General features: G+C 52.7%; 1 protein-coding gene and 1 long non-coding RNA gene across 5 annotated transcripts in view; both read left to right on the top strand.

Annotated features, from left to right (window-relative positions):
- Positions 1–7358, top strand: part of NCKAP5L (NCK associated protein 5 like) — a 32378-nt gene extending 25020 nt beyond the window's left edge. For all 4 annotated transcript variants that reach the window (XM_047865588.1, XM_047865589.1, XM_047865586.1 and 1 more), the window contains 6 exons: positions 1220–3840; positions 4747–4909; positions 5118–5199; positions 5557–5865; positions 5944–6086; positions 6454–7358. In XM_047865588.1, coding sequence (XP_047721544.1) covers positions 1220–3840; positions 4747–4909; positions 5118–5199; positions 5557–5865; positions 5944–6086; positions 6454–6666 — 3531 coding nt within the window. In that variant the 3' untranslated portion in view covers positions 6667–7358. The remainder of the gene's footprint in view (positions 1–1219; positions 3841–4746; positions 4910–5117; positions 5200–5556; positions 5866–5943; positions 6087–6453) is intronic.
- A 10118-nt stretch (positions 7359–17476) lies between these two features.
- The window catches only part of LOC125169825 (uncharacterized), an 11168-nt gene continuing 10597 nt past the window's right edge, over positions 17477–18047 (top strand). Inside the window, exon 1 of the long non-coding RNA XR_007153806.1 lies at positions 17477–17559. This is a non-coding gene — a long non-coding RNA (uncharacterized LOC125169825). The remainder of the gene's footprint in view (positions 17560–18047) is intronic.

The following is an 18047-nucleotide window of genomic DNA, read 5'->3' as shown; positions in this document are numbered from 1 at the left end:
GGGCTGCTTCCTGGGGCACAGATATGAGCCCTCAGCAGTCAGCCTTATACTAAGAACAAAATCCCACTGCCAGTCGCTAGCCTTGCAAGCAAGGTAGTTAGGTGTTAGTAAGACTTGTAGTTAAACATTTCCTGAGCTTTTACCCTATGCCGGGCACTGTGCTGAACACCTGGATGTCATTTATCTTTTTTTTTTTAAATAATTTTTGGCATACGTTTATAATTTTTTTAATGTTTATTCATTTTTGAGAGAAACAGAATGTGAGTGGGGGAGGGGCAGAGAGCGAGGGAGACACAGAATCCGAAGCAGGTTCCGGGCTCTGAGCTGTCAGCACGGAGCCTGACACAGGGCTCGAACTTGTGAACCACAAGGTCATAACCTGAGCTGAAGTCAGATGCTTAACCAGCTGAGTCACCTAGGTGCCCGTTGGCATACATTTATAATTGTATACATACTTATTTATTCAAGTCTAGAACTATTATGGACTTATTCTTTTGCATCCCTGGTCTCGTTTATTTTATAAGGTTAATCATAGGGACCATCCCCTTTCATAGGTGATGCAGTGAAGCTTAGAGGTTAAGAAACTTGCTGAAGTTCATATGACTAGTGAAGCAGCAGACCTGGGACCTGAACCTACACAGTCTGGCCCCAGAGCCTTATCTAGTTAACCATGACACCAGGTGGAGTGGGTCCAAGAAGGAGCCGGGCAGAAACAGGGAAGGGCTTGCAGTAGAATTATCCCAGTTGCCTTCTCCACAGGGATCAGGTCAGCTGTCTGACCTGAGAAGGCCTGGGCTTGCCTGCAGTTACTGACTGAGGACTCGGCCCCAACACATCCCCTTCTATAGTTTCTGTGTTCTTTCTGGAGCCTGCAAAACAGGCCTCCCTCCCCTGGGGCAAACCTAGATAATCAGGGTTGTAAGGGTATCAGCCCTGCTGACCCCAGCAGTGGTGGGAAGTGGTGGAGGAGGGGGGTGCTGGGATCACCAGGAAGGGAGGTGGGGTACCCACCCAACCCCAAGGACACCAGGAAGAAGAGTTGGGGTAACCGGGGCTCAGTGACTCTGGAGGAAGCTGAGCTGTCCCATCCGAGAAGCTAGTAATTCCTTTTGCGACTCAGACAAAACCAGGCCAGCTCTGTCCCTGACATAGTCAGTTACTCCCAGCTCAGGTCCTGGGCCTGCACATGGCCTCCTCATCATGCCGTTTCTCCCTGAAGGTGTGTTGGGAGCAGCAGCTGCGGCCAGGAGGCCCAGGACCCCCAGCCGCCCCGCCCCCAGCGCTGGATGCCCTGTCCCCTTTCCTTCGAAAGAAAGCCCAGATCCTGGAGGTGCTGAGAGCCCTGGAAGAGACGGACCCCTTGCTTCTTTGCTCACCTGCCACTCCCTGGCGGCCTCCAAGCGAGGGTCCTGGCTCCCCAGAGCCCATCAACGGCGAGCTGTGTGACCCACCCCAGCCTGAACCCTCATCCTGGGCCCCCTACTTGCTACTAGGCCCTGGTAGCCTGGGAGGCCTGCTACACTGGGAGCGCCTCTTGGGGGGCCCAGGGGAGGAAGAGGGTGCTGGGCGGCCCTGGGGCCCTAGTAGAGTCTCCTCCCAGGCCCAAGGCACTGGCTCTGGGCCTCCCTGTGCCCCAGGCAGCAGTTCCTCTTCCTCCTCTGATGAGGCAGGTGACCCCAACGAGGCACCCAGCCCTGACACCCTGCTTGGGGCCCTAGCCCGCAAACAGCTGAACTTGGGCCAGCTCCTTGAGGACACAGAGTCTTACCTACAGGCCTTCTTGGCCGGGGCTGCAGGCCCACTCAGTGGGGACCAACCAGGTCCTGGGCAGCCATCTTCCCCAGACCAGGGGCCCCCACAGCTGTCCAAGTCCAAAGGCCTCCCCAAGTCAGCTTGGGGTGGGGGTACCCCAGAGGCCCACAGGCCGGGCTTTGGTGCTACCTCAGAGGGCCAGGGGCCCCTCCCCTTCCTCAGCATGTTCATGGGTGCAGGTGATGCCCCCCTGGGCTCTCGGCCTGGCCACCCCTACTCCTCATCTCAGGTGAAAAGCAAGCTCCAAATTGGCCCCCCTTCTCCTGGGGAAGCCCAGGGACCCCTTCTGCCCTCTCCAGCCAGAGGTCTCAAGTTTCTAAAGTTGCCTCCAGCCTCGGAGAAGGTGCCCAGCCCAGGAGGCCCCCAGCTCAGCCCCCAGCTTCCCCGGAACTCCCGAATTCCCTGTCGAAACAGCGGCTCAGACGGCAGCCCCTCCCCATTGCTGGCCCGCAGGGGTCTGGGTGGAGGAGAGCTGTCCCCGGAGGGGGCACAGGCCCTGCCTACCAGTCCTTCACCCTGCTCCACAGCCCTGGACTCTGCACAGTTGAGACCTCCCCAGCCAGCTTTGTCCACCACGCTGTCCCCGGGACCTGTGGTATCTCCCTGCTATGAGAACATCCTGGACCTTTCCCGGAGCACCTTTAGGGGGCCTTCCCCAGAGCCACCTCCTTCCCCACTGCAGGTACCCACCTACCCACAATTAACTCTAGAGGTGCCACGGGCCCCTGAGGTCCTCAGAAGTCCTGGAGCTCCTCCCAGCCCTTGCCTCCCAGAATCCTGCTCCTATGGGAGTGCCCAGGAGAAGAGTTTGGACAAAGCAGGCTCAGAGTCTCCCCATCCTGGCCGCAGGACCCCAGGCAGCTCATCCAAGAAGCCCAGCCAGGGGGCAGGGCGGCGACCTGGGGATCCTGGCTACACACCTCTGCGGGACAGACTGGCAGTCCTAGGGAAACTGAAGACTGGCCCTGAGGGGCCAGAGAAAAACGGGGTGCCAGCCAGACCTGGCACTGAGAAGTCCCGGGGAGCAGGGAGGTCAGGGGAGAGCGCTGGAGACATGGCACCCCCCGCCCCCAGGCCTCCCGAGGGGCCAGATGCCAAGGGGGCCTTGCGGGGGGCAGTGGCCTTAGGCACAAACAGCCTGAAGCAGCAAGAACCTGGGCTCCTGGGGGACCCTGGGGCCCGAGTCTACTCCTCCCACTCCATGGGGGCCCGGGTGGACCTGGAGCCTGTCTCACCAAGGAGCTGCCTCACCAAAGTGGAGTTGGCCAAGAGCCGGTTGGCAGGGGCCCTGTGCCCCCAGGTACCCCGTGCCCCTGCCAAAGTGCCAACCTCAGCCCCCAGCCTTGGCAAGCCCAATAAGAGCCCCCATGGCAGCCCTACAAAGCTGCCTTCCAAGTCACCCACCAAGGTGGTACCCCGACCTCTGGCCCCACCAACTACCAAGGAGCCCCCCAAGCCTGACAAGAGCAAGGGCCCACCTTGGGCAGAGTGTGGCAGCACTACCGCCCAGCCTACGTCCCCCGCGCCCAGCCCTGCTGACCCAAGCCAAGGCCCTGAGGGGCGGGCCCCACACTCCGCCATCGAGGAGAAGGTAATGAAGGGCATCGAGGAGAATGTGCTGCGGCTCCAGGGCCAGGAGCGGGCGCCAGGCGCTGAGGCCAAGCACCGCAACACCAGCAGCATCGCCAGCTGGTTTGGCCTTAAGAAGAGCAAGCTGCCAGCGCTGAACCGCCGCACAGAGACCGCCAAGAGCAAGGATGGGGCCAGTGGGGGCTCCCCACTCCGGAAGGAAGTCAAGATGGAAGCCCGGAAGCTGGAGGCGGAGAGTCTCAACATCTCCAAGTTGATGGCTAAGGCGGAAGACCTACGCCGGGCACTGGAGGAGGAGAAGGCCTACCTGAGCAGTAGGGCCCGGCCCCGGGCCGGAGGGCCAGCGCCAGGACCAAGTACAGGGCTGGGGCAGGTGCAGGGCCAGCTGGCTGGCATGTACCAGGGCGCAGACACCTTCATGCAGCAGCTGCTCAACAGGTGAGGGCCTGGGACCAGTCAGCAGGTGCTCAGTGGCTGGGGGCGCTTTTCCATGGGCACACCTGGGGTTGCGACTGCTTTTCCTGAGAGCAAAAAGGGTAGGAGGTCAAGTAAAATGCCGCCGAAGTGTCTGGGAGTTCATGGTCTGGCCCAGAGGAAAGATGGGGTCTTGAATCAGAAGCCTGGGGTTTGTGCCCCCACTCCCCTTCTCTCTGGCTGTCTGATGTGGGACACGCTGGGCCCATTTAAGAGGGGTTCACAGTCCACATTTCCGTAGATTTGTCTCCAATGCTGCCTGCGTGTGGTAGTTAAAGGGGCTGCTAGTTCCTAACCGTGGGCTGATAAAGGTCTTACTCTGGGATTTTCTATCCTATAGAACAAAGAGGGTCCCCTTCCCATCTTGCCCATTGGCACCTGCCACAGACTCAGCAGCAGGAGCTGTGGTTCAGAGAAGGGGCCACCCCATCTTGGGATTGCTCCGTCTGGGCCAGATGAGGCAGAATGTCCATAGGGGTTGGGTGCCAGGTAGGGTGCGTTTTGGACAGCAAGTGTGCTCAAGTTCAGCTGGGGCTGGCAAGATGTGTCCTGTATGGACCAGGAAGTGACCAGTCTGCCATCGATTAGCAAACAGTGTCGAGAGGTCTCTAGGCTCAGCCTTGTGTAACTTTGGGGAAGTCGTCTCGTGTCCCCTGCCCCTGCTGTTTCTCTGAGGTTTTCCCCAGGGTCTCCGCCTGTGCCCAGCATCAGGAGGAGTTGATGGAGGCAACCACCAGGGATATGTCCCCAATCCCAGGGGCAGGGGTCAGTGGGTATTTCACTAGGCCCGGCACCATTGGAGGGAGTGAGGTCAGCATGTCTGGGTAGACCCAAGCTTCCCTTTATCTCCGTCTGCACTGCTGCCTGTAGGGTGGATGGCAAGGAGCTGCCCCCCAAGAACTGGCGGGAGCCCAAACCAGAGTATGGCGATTTCCAGCCAGTGTCCTCTGACCCCAAGAACCCCTGGCCAGCCTGTGGGCCCCGAAATGGCCTGGTGGGGCCTCTTCAGGGCTGCGGAAAGCCTCCTGGAAAGGTAGGTTCTTGGGAGAGGGGCTAGGTATTGGGCCTAGAGGGTTCCCCGTCCCTGGGGCCTGGAAGCTGCTGGATGTACTCATGGTCGCTGCATGCTGGTGGACTGCAGACACTAGGACCCACAATTCAGGGGTCCCAGCGGCAGAACTTGGGGAGGGCTGTGGGTGAGGGTGGGAGGACTGGGTTCTGAGGTCTCCTGTACCGCACAGCCGAGCAGCGAGCCGGGAAGGCGGGAAGAGATGCCCTCCGAGGACAGCCTGGCTGAGCCAGTGCCCACCTCACACTTCACAGGTCAGCAGGGTCAGGGGCCAAGGATGGGACCTCTTCCTCGCCCCCTGCCCACTTTATTCCTGTCCTGTCACTGTAGCAGATGCCAGGCCCGGAGTGCCGTCGTGGTGCCAAGCACCAGATAGGCACCGGGGCTGCGCAGAACTAAACCCCTCCCTGCCTTTGGGGTACCTGGCCTGCCGTCCACACGTGTTTCTCCAAGCACAGGGGAGGTGGGGGGAGGGCCGGCAGGGATGACGACCCGTTGGGCCAGGAGGGGCCCTGCCCAGGTGGGGAGCCTGGGCTGGGGCAGGACGCCAGAAGAAGGCAGAGGGGCTGAGCCCACAGCCTCACGTCCTTGACTTACCCTCCCCTCCCCAGCCTGTGGCTCCTTGACTCGAACCCTGGACAGTGGCATTGGGACCTTTCCACCCCCAGACCATGGCAGCAATGGGACCCCCAGCAAGAATCTTCCCAAGACAAAGCCACCACGGCTGGATCCCCCACCCGGAGTCCCCCCAGCTCGGCCCCCGCCCCTTACCAAAGTCCCCCGCCGCGCCCACACGCTGGAGCGTGAGGTGCCGGGCATAGAGGAACTGCTGGTGAGCGGGCGGCACCCTAGCATGCCAGCCTTCCCCGCTCTGCTCACTGCTGCTCCGGGCCACCGGGGCCATCAGGCCTGTCCTGACGGTGAGTGTCTGGGTAGAAGGGTGGGCCATCCCTGGAGCTTTACGCGCCACCATCCACCTTCCCTTTGTTCCCATGCAGATCCGTGTGAGGACCCAGGCCCTCCCCCTCCTGTCCAGCTGGCTAAGAACTGGACCTTCCCCAATGCGAGGGCAGCCGGCAGCTCCACTGACCCTTTCCTGTGCCCATCCCGACAATTGGAGGGGCTGCCCAGGACCCCCATGGTAAGCATGGCCAAAAGGAAAAGGGGGACGGGCCTGGAGGGCAGGAGGGATGATGTGGGGAAACCAGTCCCTGCAGTGAGGTACAGCCCTGTCTTGGAAGCGGATGCAGGGTCAGCCGCATTGGATGCCCCTCTGGGCAGCCCACCCACCTGCCCCTTCTCACACCCTTCTTGGAGAAAGGGTTTACTTCCCTCCCCAGAACCCTGGCAGACCACGCTAAGTGGTGTCTCTAGCCCGCTTCCTCTGAAATGTGCCCCACCACGGTGAGCCCCACCTGCAGCACCCCATCAGTGGGCAGAGCCCAGCACCCCTTGGACTGGACCAGGAGGCAGAGGGACTTCCTCCTGAGCTTCCCTTCCTTTCTCAGGCCCTGCCCATGGACCAGAAGCAGAACCTGGAGCCCAGCCGTCCAGCCCCTGCACCCCAGGGCCCGACGTTTGGAGGTAGCCGCACGCCCAGCACATCGGACATGGGCGAGGAAGGGAGAGTGGCCAGTGGGGGCCCCCCAGGTCTGGAGACCTCAGAGTCTCTCAGTGACTCCCTCTACGACTCGCTCTCCTCCTGTGGGAGTCAGGGCTGAGGGGCTGCACCGCACTACGGTCCCTCTCTGGAGTTGGAGACCACCGACTGGACCAGCTCTCCTGGCGCCCCATCCCTCGGGGCCAGTGGGGCCCCTCCCTGCAGGGACCAAGGAGGCAGATGGAAAAGAAGATGAAGGGGGTCCCTGACACACCCCACTGCCCACTGCTGCTGTGGAGGGGATGACCGCTCTCAGCTCAGGGAGAGACCCCACCCTTGGTCCCTTCTCTCACCTGGAGTAAGGCTCTTCTCTGAGGGACCGGGGGTTCAAGGTGGCTGTGTCCCAGCCCCCAGCTCCCCCTTCAGGCTGAGCCATCTTGTGGTGCTGGGCTTCCTGCCCGCCAGCTGTGCCGTCTCTGCCCAACCTGGCTGCTCCCTGCCCTGGAGCCCCGCGGGGCCAGCCCAGAGTCCCCGTGCTGGTGGAGTTTGGGGGCGAAGGGTCAAGTTGCCTTCTCTCTCTGCCCTGGTCCTCCCTGCTGTCTGGATGGTGCTGCCCTCCCCCGCCCCATGTCTCTGGGGTCTGTCTGTCCGTCTTTTTGTTGTTTTTTTATATTAAAGCGCCTGGCCCGGTCCCCATCCCCCATCCCCGCACTGCGGTTAATTTATCTGTCGTTAAGAACTCGGCTGCTCTGCTTCCAGCCTCTGCTTCTGCCCTATTCCTAATAAAATGTGGAGGCCCCTCCCTGCCCTGGACTCTGCTTTTTCTATGGGAGGACTCGGGGATGGACAGGTGGGTGGAGGCTGCATGGGCAGCAGGATGAGGGACCCCAGGGACGTAGACTTTCCCTCAGGTGCTCCTGTGAGGCAGCCCCCCCCCCCGCCCCCCACAGGCCTAGAGTGGTCCCTGGGGTCAGGGGGATTCCTTGGGTTGGGCAGAAGGCTGGGCAGCTTGCGGCAAGGGAGGCTATGGGCATGCACTCAAACTCCTGTACATACTGGGTGGGATAGGACGTACAAACTGAGCTTCAGGGGCCGAAGTGTCGACGGGGTTAAGTGTCTATAGCCTTCTGTTGCCAGGAAGTGAAGCACAGCTGGTTCTCCAACTGTTGCCACCTTATCTCTCCTCAGACGTTGGGCTTTACCCCCCACCCCCCCACCCCCCCACCAATCTTCTTGCCCCTATTTCTACCTCAGATTTCCACCTCAGGTTCCCCTCACTCTGAAATTCTCCATATGGGAAGGGAAGGCCGGGAATGAGGCTGTGTGGAAGGGCCTAGGCTTCAGGGAGTTATTTTGTACTCTCCACATGGCAGGAAAAGGCCATGGGGCCGCTGTGGCCCCCTAGCCTTTAGATTTCCTGTTGGACGTGGAGCTGGGCGTTACCTGAGGGTGAGGCAGGTGGCAGCCAGAGCATCACATTGGCCAGCCAAGTTGGGCCCAGGAAGGCCTCCTTCTTGCCTATCTTGTAAGACGTGGGGTGACTTGTCTAGAGTGCCCACCTGACCTAGCTTACACTTCCCCTCTCCCCACGAAATACAGTCTGAAGACCACCTGGCAGCACGCACCGTCAGCACCCCAGGCCTTGTGACTGGGATTCTGAACAGTTCATCTTGGGGGTGGGGGCCCTGTGGTGAACACATGGTCTGCACCACAGGCTTGCAGAGCCAAGGTCACAGGGGTGTCTGGCAGGGAGTAGAGCTGGGCCCATTCACAAGTTGGTTAAACCACTGGTTCCTTCCTGTGCTCTGGCCAGCCCAAGGAAGTTTAGGGTGGGTAGGATGTCAGGGCCTCCCTTTATACTAGCTCCTTCCACCAGTGTCTCCAGCCCCTGAATGCTCCAGAGAGTGGTAGAACTCCCTCCATTAAAATAAACACCTACCATGCCACCAGCCTCCTGGTCCCTAACCACCTCCCCCCACCAAGCCTCATTTCAGAGATGAAGATGCCAAGGCTCTGAGATGTTCAATGGTTTTTCCAAGGCTGAGAAGTGATGGAGCCTGATGGGAGTGGTTCGCTTCTGAGTATGAAGCTTTCCTTTCTTCCGGCAGGACTTTAATCCCCTCCTCCCTTTTTGGCCGATGGATCAGTCCTAATGGACAGGGCTTGAGAGCACTAGACTGCAAGTCAAGAGTCTTAGCCATGGAGTCTGGTTTTGTGGGAAACTTCCATCCTTTCTCTGGGCTTTGGTTTTCCTTCCCTATGGAAGATTAGGAGGTTGGGTCAGACCACCTCCATCCTTAGCTCTCTAGTCTTCCTACGCCTCCGTCAGTCTGGCCTCTCTCCCTCTTGTTTCCCTTGGTTGATGTTGTCGAAGAAATTAACAAGATTTCTAGAAGGGTCAAGTCAGAGATCTTGGGTTTTCTTACTTCCACCTTCTACTTACAAGTCCTATCCCACTGTCCCTTCTACTTCTATGGGCTTAAGTATGATATTGCCATGCTGCTAATCTGCCTCTTGCCGAGAAGGCTTATAAAAGTCCTACATCCTTCCAACTTTTTATTTCTGGGGTTTTCAAGCCCCTTTCTCTGTTTGAACCTGATGTATGACCTCATTTCCTTGTTAGAACAGAATTGTTTGCCTGCGGGATATTTATCCTATTTCCTTTCCGGGAAAGAGTTTGGCGCGGTGGGTTTGACTCTGGGCTCCACCTCTCGCAAGCTGATACCAAAGGGTCCATCCATGTTTCTGTCACCAGGGTCTGGTCAGTGGGCAGCCAGGCTCTGTTCCGCAGTGTTTGCAAATGCAAGGTGTCACCGTGGCCCCTGGGGCAGCGTGGGCCAAGCAACGTCAGCCACACCTGGTTCTTTGGAACCAGCCCAGCCCTACTGACTGTTCCAAGGTGAGCAGCTCTCATTTCTAAGTGTCCCCCCCCCCCCCCCCCGCTCCAGGGTGCTGCTAAGGAGTGCTAGGCCCCTATGAGCCATCTCATAGCCCACATAACCATGTGTGCCCTCCATAGAGACCAAAATAGTCCATCTCAAGTAATTCTGTGGAAGGGGACATGCAAGTGAGTTAAAGACAGTCCTGGGAAATCAGTTTCTCCTTGTACTTCAAGAAAAGGGTTTGGCTAAAAGACGACTCGATCTTCACTATGGGGGAACACTTCATATCTTGGTTTGCAACATCTGCTTGCAGGATTAAGGTGACCTCACTGTTTTCTCCGTGAACAATGGGTGAATGTTTGTCTTACCATTGTGTGTGACCCTCTCTGCTCAATTTCCCAAACAGAGGAAACCAAAACTGCCAGGCCCCCCCTTATCCCCCCAAATGGCACCAGAGCATCAGCAAAAGACTGATAAGGTTTCAGGTTCCACCTCTCTGGGCACCCTGCCTTTTACAGGAAATGTCCTAAAATGTTAACAGGTTTTCTCTGGGTTGCCAAGAGTTTCTATTGCTAGCTTTTCTACAAATGGTGTGTTTTGTTTTCTTCATCAAAAAAAAAGTTTTAAAAAAGAAACAGTCACGCTCCGCAGCAAACTCTAGATATACACACCCATTCTGTAATCCTGTGTGAGTTAAATCAAATATAGAATTTTTTTTTTAAGACAAGTGAATTTGAAGTAAATATAGGTGAGCATTTCTATGACCTTGGGGTGGGGAAGAACTTTTAAAAATCTTTTTTATAGGGGCACCTGGGTTTATCACTCAGAATGATAAAGAATAAACTATAGAGAGTGTTTGACTTTGGCTCAGGTCATGATCTCACGGTTTATGAGTTCAAGCCCTGCATTCTGTTCTGTGCTAACAGCTCAGAGCCTGGAGCCTGCTTCAGATTCTGTGTCTCCCTCTCTCTCTGCCCCTCCCCTGCTCACGCTGTCTCTCTCAAAAATAAATAAACATTAAAAAAAATTGTTTAAATCTTTTTTTATAATTATTAAAGACATACAAATTATAAAAGTGCATGTTCACACTTTTTTCTTTTTTTTTTTAAAGGAATTGAAGTTGAATAGAATGTTATCTACAAGGAAGAAACGTCTCTTTCATACTCCAATCCCAACCTCACTCCCCAGACAGAACCCAGGTTGATTGGTAATCTTTTAAAATAATTTTTGTGTGTTTTTTTAAAATGTTTATTTATTTATTTTGAGAGAGAGAGAGCACGAGTACAAGCTGGGGAGGGGCAGAGAGAGAGGGAGAGAGAGAGAATCCCAAGCAGGCTCCATACTGTCAGTACACAGAGCCCCTTGTGGGGCTTGAACTCACAAACCGTGAAATCATGTCCTGAACTGAAGTTGGACACTTAACCAACTGAACCACCCAGGCACTCCGCAAATCATATTTTAGATGTGTGCACACACTTTCATATATAGAGTGTGTTTATGCTGACCTTTTATTAGACAATGAGATTATTGTATTGTGACTGATCTGTTTCTTTTAGCATTTAGTAATATGCCTTGGAGATCTTTCCAAAGCCCATGAATCTCCATTACCATACATGGCCTTCCATTGTATGGAAGTGCCTTGTTAATTTGTGTTCCGATGACAAGCAGTGTTGCAGTGAATATTGCATCTATGTCTTTGGCCATTTGTGTGTTTTCATAAGATAAATTCTCACAAACGGAATTGCTAGGTCATAGCGTAGGATTAATTTAAATTTTTCATAGATATTAACAAATTGCATTTCTCTAACAATGTATAAGTGGGACTATCTTCTACATGATTCAGTATTAGCACACTTTTTATTCTTAGCCAATCTGGTCAGAGTAAGTGATCATGTAGACAGTCTTGTAGCCCAATGTTAGGGACTTTGACTTTTACTCAGGGTGAAATGGGGAGCCATTAGAGGGTGATAAGGAATAAACTATAGAGGGCAAGTATGGAAGCAGACCAGTAAGGGGCCTCTTGGGTAACTCCAATGATAGATGGTGGTGACCTGTTCCAGGGTGGCGGCGCTGTAGATAATAAAACCTGCTAATGTAATTGATGTGAAGAAAGGAGAAGAGCCAAGGGTAACTCCAAGGTTTTTGGAGCAATTGGTAGGAAGAAATTGTCACTAACTGATAAGGGGGAGGGTAAATAGAGCAGACTTCAGGGAGGGAAGATCAGGAGTTAAGTGTTGGCCATGTTAAATTTGAGATGTCTATTGGACAACATCCAATGGAAAATGTGGAGTAAGCAATTGGTTATGCAAGTCCAGAGTTTAGAAAAGAAGCCTGGGCTAGAGATATAAATTAGCAAGTCATAAACATATGGATGTTATTTAAAGCCAGGGGACTGGATGAGACCAACAAGGGAGTAAGAAGAGGAAAGGTCTGAGTCCTAAATCCTGGGATATTTCATTTCTTTAGAGGTCAATGGGAATGAGGAGAGATCACACAAGAGGCAGTAAAGACAGTAGTACCAAGAAAATGTGGGGTTCTGGAATACCAGTGAAGCAAATGTTTCAAGGGGCACCTGGGTGGCTCAGTTAGTTAAGCATCCGACTTCAGCTCAGGTCATGATCTCATGGTTCATGAGTTCGAGCCCACATCGGGCTATGTGCTGATAGCTCAGAGCCTGGATCCTGCTTCAGATTCTGTCTCCCTTTCTCTCTGCTCCTTCCCCCTCATGCTCTGTCTCTTTCTCTCAGAAATAAACATTAAAGAAAATTTAAAAAAAAGAAAAGAAAAGAAAATGTTTCAAGAAAGATTAATCAGTGTCAAATTCTGCTGACACACCAAGATGAGGATTGAAAATTGTTTTTTCGGGGTGCCTGGTGGCTCAGTCAGTTAAGCGTCCAACTCTTGGTTCTGACTCAGGTCATGATCTCATGGTTTGTGAGTTGGAGCCCCGCATTGGGCTCCACGCTGATGGTGCAGAGCCTGCCTGGGATTCTCTCTCTCTCTCTCTCTCTCTCTCCCCATCCTGCACACTGTCTCAAAATAAATAAACTTTAAAAAAAAAAAAAAAAGAAAATTGTTTTTTTCAATTTAGCAATATGGAAGTCACTGGTGACCTTAGCAAGAGCATTAGTGGAAATGAAAGCTGCTTGGAGCAGTTCAAGAAAAAATGGGAAAGGAAGGATTGGAGTATAGACAACTCTTGTAAGAAGTAGTGAAGAGAACGGGAGAGGAGAGTGGAGTCAAGAGTGCAATTTTTTAAGTCTTATTTTTGAAACTATTTCAAACTTACGCAAATGTTTCCAGTACAGTACAAAAAACTCTCTTCTCCCAAACTATTTGAAAGTTACCAATTTGATGCTTCATCACCCAATACTTGACTATAGATTTCCTACAAACAAGAGCATTCTCTTATATACCCTCGTACCATCATCAAAATCAGGAATTAAGATATGATAATCTAATCCCCAGACCACATCCGAGTTTCACCAGTTGTCCCAATAATGTCTTTTATACCCAGTTCAACAGTCACATATGGCTTTTAATCATATTCTTTTTTTTTAATGTTTATTTTGAATGAGAGAGAGAGAGAGAGAGAGAGAGAGAGAGAGAGAGAATGAGTGGGGAACAAGCAGAGAGAGAAGAGAGAATCCCAAGCAGGCTCTGCACTGTCAGCATAGAGCTGGACACAGGCCTCTATCTCACAAACTGTGAGATCATGACCTGAGCTGAAATCAAGAGTCTGATGTTAACTGAGTCACCCAGGCACCCCAGTCATATTTCTTTAGTGTCCTTCAAACTGGAACAAACTTCAGTCTGTCCTTAACCTTGGGACCTGACTTTTTTTTTTTAAACTTTATAGGCCATTATTTTCATTTACCTCATTACTAAGGATGTTCACGGTCATTACTTAAGTTGGTATTTGCCCAACTTCTTCACTGTCCATTTACAATTTTTCCCTATATACTTAATAAGAATCTAGCAGGGAGGTACTTTGAAACTATGTAAATCGTTCATTTTCGTCAAACTGTCTCTTTATTCATTTGTTTATATCTGTATGGACTCATGACTTCCTATTTTATTCAATGGTTTGTAAGCCATTACTGTCATCATTTACTCTGGTGCTCAAAATGTCCATGATTTGGCCAGTAGGAGCCCCTTTAGGCTGGCTTCCTTCTCTTTGACAAACGCCCGTCATTCTTTGAGGATGTACTTTCTGGCACAATGTGCTCGAGATTCATCTTGGACTTTCCCCAACCCAGCCTTGGAACCAGCCATTTTTCCAAAGGACCCTGGTTTCTTTTGGTGGGGAATGATATTTAGAAACCAAGATCTGGAGGGGCGCCTGGGTGGCTCAGTCTGTTAAGCGTCCGATTCTTATTTCAGCTCAGGGCATGACCTCACGGTTTGCGAGTTCGAGCCCCACATTGGGCTCTGCACTGTCAGCATAGAGTCTGCTTGGGATTCTCTCTCTCCCTCTCCCTCTTTCCCCCCAAAATAAATAAACTTCAAACAAACGAACAAACAAACAAACAAACCAAGACCTGGAGGCTGGGTATGCTCATTGCTACTGGGGAGTTGCAGCTCCTAAGCCCTAAGAAAGGATTTCTTTTTTTTCTTTTCTTTTCTTTCTTTTTTTTTTTAATTTTTTTTAATGTTTATTTATTTTTGAGACAGGGGGAGACAGAGTGCGAGTGGGGGAGGGGCAGACAGAGGGAGACACAGAATCTGAAACAGGCTCCAGGCTCTGAGCTGTCAGCACAGAGCCTGATGCGGGGCTTGAACCCACAAACCATGAGATCATGACCTGGGTCGAAGTCGGACGCTACCGAATAAGCCACCCATGTGCCCCCCTTTCTTTCTTTTTAGTGGGGTTATTTGTTTTAAGTAATTGCTACATCCAATGTGGGGCTTGAACTCATGTCCCATGCTCTTCTGACTGAGCCAGCCAGGCACCTCTAAGAGAGGAATTCTTAAAGATAGAAGAAATTAAAGCATTTTCTTATACTTATGGGAAAGATAAAACAGAGAAAATTTGATGATCCCACAAGAGAGAAAAGGGAATTGTTGGGCTCTAGAGCATGAGTGGCCCTAAGCAGCATCCACAGGTACAGGAGGGAGGAAGGCACAGAAGCAGTTGGGTGTATGAGGGTCTATTTTATAGAAGTACTCTTCTGGGGTGCTTGGGTGGCTCCGTTAGCTAAGAGTTCAACTTCAGCTCAGGTTACAATCTCGCTGTTCAAGAGTTTGAGCCCTGCCTCGGGCTCTGTGTTGACAGCTCAGAGCCTGGAGACTGCTCCTGATTCTGTGTCTCCCTCTCTCTCTCTGCCCCTCCTCCACTCGTGCTGTCTCTTTTTCTCTCTCTCAAAATTAAATAAACATTTAAAAATGTAAAAAAAAAAAAAAAAAAAAAAAGAAGTCTTCTAATGGCTTTTATTTTCTCAAGAAAATAATCAAGGTCATCAGTTAAGAGGAAGGATGGGAAAAGAAGTGCTGGAGATTTGAGAAGAGAAGATATAGTATGAGTAGCCACGTGGAAGGTCAAGAGTGAATACTCTAGGGAAGACAGTAAGGGTATCGAGCAGCATGAAGGGCCCACTTGAGGTGACTAGGAATGTAAAGTGAGACTTATTAACACAAACGTGTGGGGGTCTTTCTCCTGCCATGTTAGGTACAGAATAGGCAGGATTATTGTTTCTCGGCCTTTTGGCTAAGATCAAGTGCAGAATAGGCAGGATCAGCCAGGGCGGCCAATTCACCAAATGAGTACAAAATAGGAAAGAGAGAGGCCAGGGGACTGAAGGTGTATGCAAGGGAGCGATTCTACTAGTTGGTTGTGGGCTTTACATGGGTGAAAGAGGGAAGAGGGAATGATAAAGGAGAGAGGCATGGTGGAGATGCGATCAGTAGATTGCTGGTCTTGCCGAGACCATGGGAATTTTGGAGATAGGGCACTAGAGGAATGAGTTGGGAAGAAATGAGGTGATGATCAGAGGGTGGAAAGCATGAGATTGAGACGATAGGAGGTGTTATGGGTTGAATTGTGACCCCCTCAAAAAATGTTGACATCCTAACCCCTGGTACCTCAGAATGTGACCTTACTTGGAGATAGAGACTTTACAGAGATAATCAATTAAATTGAAGTCATTTGGGTGACCCCTAATCCAATATGACTGGTGTCCTTAAAAAAGTGGAAAGTCAGACACAAGGACAGGTAGCACACGGGGAGAGGCCATGTGAAGATGCAGGCAGAGGTCATGATGGTGCATCCACAGGCCAAGGAAGGCCAGCGACGGGCAGCAAACCACCAGAAGTTAGGAGAGGGGTCTGAAGGGAACAGATGCTCCCTCACAGTCCTCAAGGAGAAACCAAGGGGTGCCTGGGTGGCTCAGTCGGTTGAGTGTCCGACTTTGGCTCAGGTCATGATCTCGCGGTCTGTGAGTTCGAGCCCCGCGTCGGGCTCTGTGCTGACAGCTCAGAGCCTGGAGCCTGTTTCAGATTCTGTGTCTCCCTCTCTCTCTGCCCCTCCCCTGCTCATGCTCTGTCCCTCTATCTGTCAAAAATAAATAAACATAAGAAAAAAAGTTTAAGCTTTAAAGAAGAAGAAGAAGAAGAAGAAGAAGAAGAAACCAAGCCTGAGGGCACCTTGATCTCAGACTTCCAGCCTCCAGAACTGTGAGGCAATACACTTCTGCTTTTCAAGCCACCCAGTCGGTGGTACTTTGTTACAGCAGCCCTGGGTCACTAATACAGAGGGGTAGCAGTCACCGGTAATGACGAAGACCAGAAAATGACCACGGAGTGGGTAATTCAGATAGGCTCGGGCCAGGTCATTGGAGGAGAAGAGATCATGGAACTCTCTATGTGGACACTGAAATCTCTAAGCATTAGGACAGAATTAGGATCAGAGGGGATGACCGCGAGGCAGGAGCCAAAGCCTTCAAGAAATGAGAGGAAATAACCCAGGGAGTGTAGATGAGTAGAAAAGGGAGGCATAGCAGGTGGTACAGTCTGTCGAGAGGAGATCCAAAGCTGAGGGACTTTAGGGTCTGAAAGCAGCACTGAAGAGCAAGGAAGACACCTGCCCACCTTTTGGCCTGGTGACACATGAGCTGAAGGAGAGAGAGCAGTGTCCTCAGGGAGAGGTGGCAGGGCAGAGGGACCCTTCACAGGGGCTATGTCCAGAGGGAGCTTGCTGATGGGGAGCAGTGAGCTCTAGAGGGACCAGGGGAAGGGTTTTAGGAGATGGGAACAGAGCAGGGAATGTGCAGGGTTAGGAGAATCAGAGCGTGGGAGATGAGGGATCATCACACGCCAGGGGGAACAGTTACAAAATATCGTGGCCACGTTTATCAGCTTACCACAATCCAATGTGCGCCGTTTGTACCTTTTGAACTTCACAGCACGTGCGCGGGGAATGTGGTAAAGAATGTGGGATGGTCACTGCAGATAGAGAAGAGGGGTCGGGCTAAGGACAGGTCAAGGATTTTCAAGCGAGGCTGGAGCCCAGTGGAGGCTGAAGGGCAGGAATGTCTAGTGGCACCAACCTACAGGATCGTGGAATTTTTGTGGCTTCTATTTCGTTTCTTGCTGGGGTGCGGAGGCCTGGTTCTAAGCCTAGCGAAGGAAGATTGTGGGATTTGTGCAAGGGTGGGTTTTGCTGATGAGGGCGTTGAGGTGGCTGGTGAGGTCATCCACACAGGCTCCAGCTTAAGCAATAATAATAATATATCAGCGTATATGACATATCATCATTCACAGCGTGCCAGGGACTGTTCTAAGTGCTATCCGTATCAATTCAGTTACCCTCGCCAGTCTTTCAGGCAGGCATTACTGTTATCCCCACTTTAATATGAATGAGAGTGTGAGGCTCAGAGAGCTCAAGTAAGCCGTCCAGGTTCAAAGCCTGTCTGTGGAAGAGCTGTGATTCCAACGAGGCAGTTCAGCCCGAGCAGGGCGACAGAGGGAGGAGCTGAAAGGAGCAGAAAAACCGCGGAAGGGTGAAGGGGCAGGGCTGGGGTTTGGGTGCAACCACAGCGCAGGGGAGAGGTAGAGGAAGTGAGAGCGGGACCCATGTGTGGTTGTGGTCTGAGAGCGGAAGGGTAGACTTTTACAATCCGGTGCAGCTGGCTGAGGTGAGGTAGAGGTGAAAGTCCCTGCAGAACTGGGAGATTTGGGGAACCGGGGAGCAGGGTGGTCCAGGCGGAGGGTCATCCACGGGACACTGAAGTGTCCCAAAGTGACACGGACATGGAGGGAGAGGACACTTGGAGACAGGACTCTGATAAATACGGAGACTGCTTCCTGCAGCCCAGTGGGTAGGCAGGGAAGAGCCTGGGCAGAAGGCCACTGGGGCCTCAGGTGGCAGAAGCCATCAGGAAATCGGGGTTGTCACTGCCTCGTGTGGAAGGCAACAGGGTAGCACCGGGGGTCTTCTCTAAGGCAGGAGCACTCCAAGGAGTTATTTTAAAATTACAAAAGTAAGTTTGCCGCGTATTTTCTTGGCGATTCTTTGTACTCCAAAAAATCACTTCCCGCAGAACGGTTGGAAAATATATTGCCACCAGGTGGTGCAATGGCAGCGGCGCCCCTCAGAGCTTCGCAGGCCTGAATTGCCACCCGG

This window comes from Prionailurus viverrinus, chromosome B4, assembly GCF_022837055.1.
Source record: "Prionailurus viverrinus isolate Anna chromosome B4, UM_Priviv_1.0, whole genome shotgun sequence".
NCBI classification, from domain to species: domain Eukaryota; kingdom Metazoa; phylum Chordata; class Mammalia; order Carnivora; family Felidae; genus Prionailurus; species Prionailurus viverrinus.
This window is presented reverse-complemented; position numbering and strand designations above follow the sequence as displayed.